Source organism: Protobothrops mucrosquamatus, unplaced genomic scaffold (assembly GCF_001527695.2).
Source record: "Protobothrops mucrosquamatus isolate PMUCROS unplaced genomic scaffold, P.Mucros_1.0 scaffold4387, whole genome shotgun sequence".
Taxonomy (NCBI): domain Eukaryota; kingdom Metazoa; phylum Chordata; class Lepidosauria; order Squamata; family Viperidae; genus Protobothrops; species Protobothrops mucrosquamatus.
The window spans coordinates 106,703-108,642 of record NW_015390300.1 but is presented as its reverse complement, the minus strand read 5'-3'; the positions used below and the strand labels follow the sequence as shown (position 1 = coordinate 108,642).

The following is a 1,940-nucleotide window of genomic DNA, read 5'->3' as shown; positions in this document are numbered from 1 at the left end:
GTTTTGCACACGGGGTGCGTTCTTCTTTGTTTCACACCTTAGCGCTGCTCCTGAGAGGGTTTGTGCGGCTTTGGAGTCTTTCAAGGGGCTGTTTCATTGCCTTCTGAAGTAGGATGGGTAAATGCACGGGAGCGAACGGAGCTTACGGCTTCTTTTGAAAGTCTGTTTGGTTAGAAAAGAATATTTTGTAGCTCAGGGTGGAATTTGGGGGTCCCTGGTGCTCTCTGAACTTGGTGGTTCTCTTGCAGACGTCTCGTGACCCAACTAGGTAACGTCATCAGTGATAGTAGGGAGTGGGGTTTGCAGGGAGGAGGAGCAGGAGGAGGAGGAGGAGGATTGTGGGGTCCTTGGTGCTCTCTGAGCTTGGTGGTTTTCTTGCAAATGTTTCATGACCCAACTAGGTAACATAATCAGTGCTAGATAGGAGTGGGGTTTGTGGCGAGGAGAAGGAGAAGGAGAGTCCTAGATGCTCTCTGAGCTTGGTGGTTTTCTTGCAGACATCTCATGACCCAACTAGGTAACATCATCAGTGCTAGAAGGGAGAGGAGGAAAAGGAGGAGGAGGACTGTTGAGTCCTTGATGCTCTCTGAACTTGGTGGTTTTCTTGCAGACGTCTCATGACCCAACTAGGTAACATCATCAGTGCTGATCTGCAAGAAAACCACCAAACTCAGAACCAATGATGCTACAGTCCTCCTCCTCCTCCTCCTCCTCCTCCTCCTCCTCCTCCTCCTCCTAGCAAACCCTACACTCCCTTCTAGCATTGATAATGTCACTTAGTTGAGTTATGAAACATCTGCAAACCCCACCAAGCTTAGGAAGCACCAAGGACCCCACAGTCGTCGTCGTCCTCCTCCTCCACCTCCTCCTCTTCCTCCTCCTCCTCCAATCCTCCTTTCTGGCACTGATGAGCTTACCTAGTTGGGTCACAAAACATCTGCAGAAAAACCCACCCAGCTCAGAGAGCATCAAGGACCCCCACAGTTCAACTCCCGAGCTACAGATAATTCTCTTTGAAAATCCAGGTAGCTGCAACTTACATTTCTGTTTACGTAGCATTTGGAAACCCTGCTGAAAAGAAGATATTTTTTTTTTTTTTACCTTTAACCATCTGGGCACAACGGCATGATTCACTGGACTTCAGGGATGGCACGTCAAGCTCCGGGGTCCACTTACCCTGCCAGAGGCTTGTGAAATAAACCGTTGATTTGTATCTTGCGGTTCTCCTTTGCAGCTTCAACGTCTGTCCCCAGAACTGCTCCGGCAGAGGGGAATGTCGGCCCGTGAACGGCAGCCAAGCGGTTGAATGTGAGTGTTGGGAGCATTGGAAAGGAGAGGCCTGCGATATTCCCAATTGCCCAGAAGAGTGCGGCTTCCCTGAAAGGGGTCAGTGCAGCGTGAACGGAACTCAGGGCTGCATCTGTTACCCGGGCTGGCAAGGTAGGTAAAAACAATTCCCTTGCGATGAATTGCACAGCTGGGCAGTAGATCCGGGAGATGCTTTTTAACAGTGTTTGTTTCACTTTTTTTTTTTTTAGCCAAGTACTGTGTTTCCCAAAAAGTAAGGCCTATACCAGGGGTAGGCAACCTTGGCTCTTTTATGACTGGTGGACTTCAACTCCCAGAATTCCTGAGCCATCCATGCTGAGGGGAAAGGGAGAGGTTTCCAAGCTGAGCCATGCTGGCTCAGGAATTCTGGGAGTTGAAGTCCACGAGTCATAAAGGGGCCAGAGTTCCCCATGCTGGTTTAGGAATTCAGGGAGTTGGAGTCCACGAGTTAGAAAGCGGCCTAGGCCTAGGCCAGAGGTAGGCAACCTTGGGTCTTTTATGACTCGTGGACTTCAACTCCCAGAATTCCTGAGCCAGCCATGCTGAGGGGAAAGGGAGAGGTTTCCAAGCTGAGTCATGCTGGCTCAGGAATTCTGGGAGTTGAAGTCCAC

At 50.2% G+C, this 1,940-nt stretch overlaps 1 protein-coding gene across 1 annotated transcript in view; it reads left to right on the top strand.

Annotated features, from left to right (window-relative positions):
* Positions 1-1,234: 1,234 nt before the first annotated feature.
* The window catches only part of ATRN (attractin), a gene marked incomplete at both ends in the record, with an annotated part of 93,109 nt that continues 92,403 nt past the window's right edge, over positions 1,235-1,940 (top strand). Inside the window, one exon of the mRNA XM_015828296.1 lies at positions 1,235-1,440. Coding sequence (XP_015683782.1) covers positions 1,235-1,440 — 206 coding nt within the window. The remainder of the gene's footprint in view (positions 1,441-1,940) is intronic.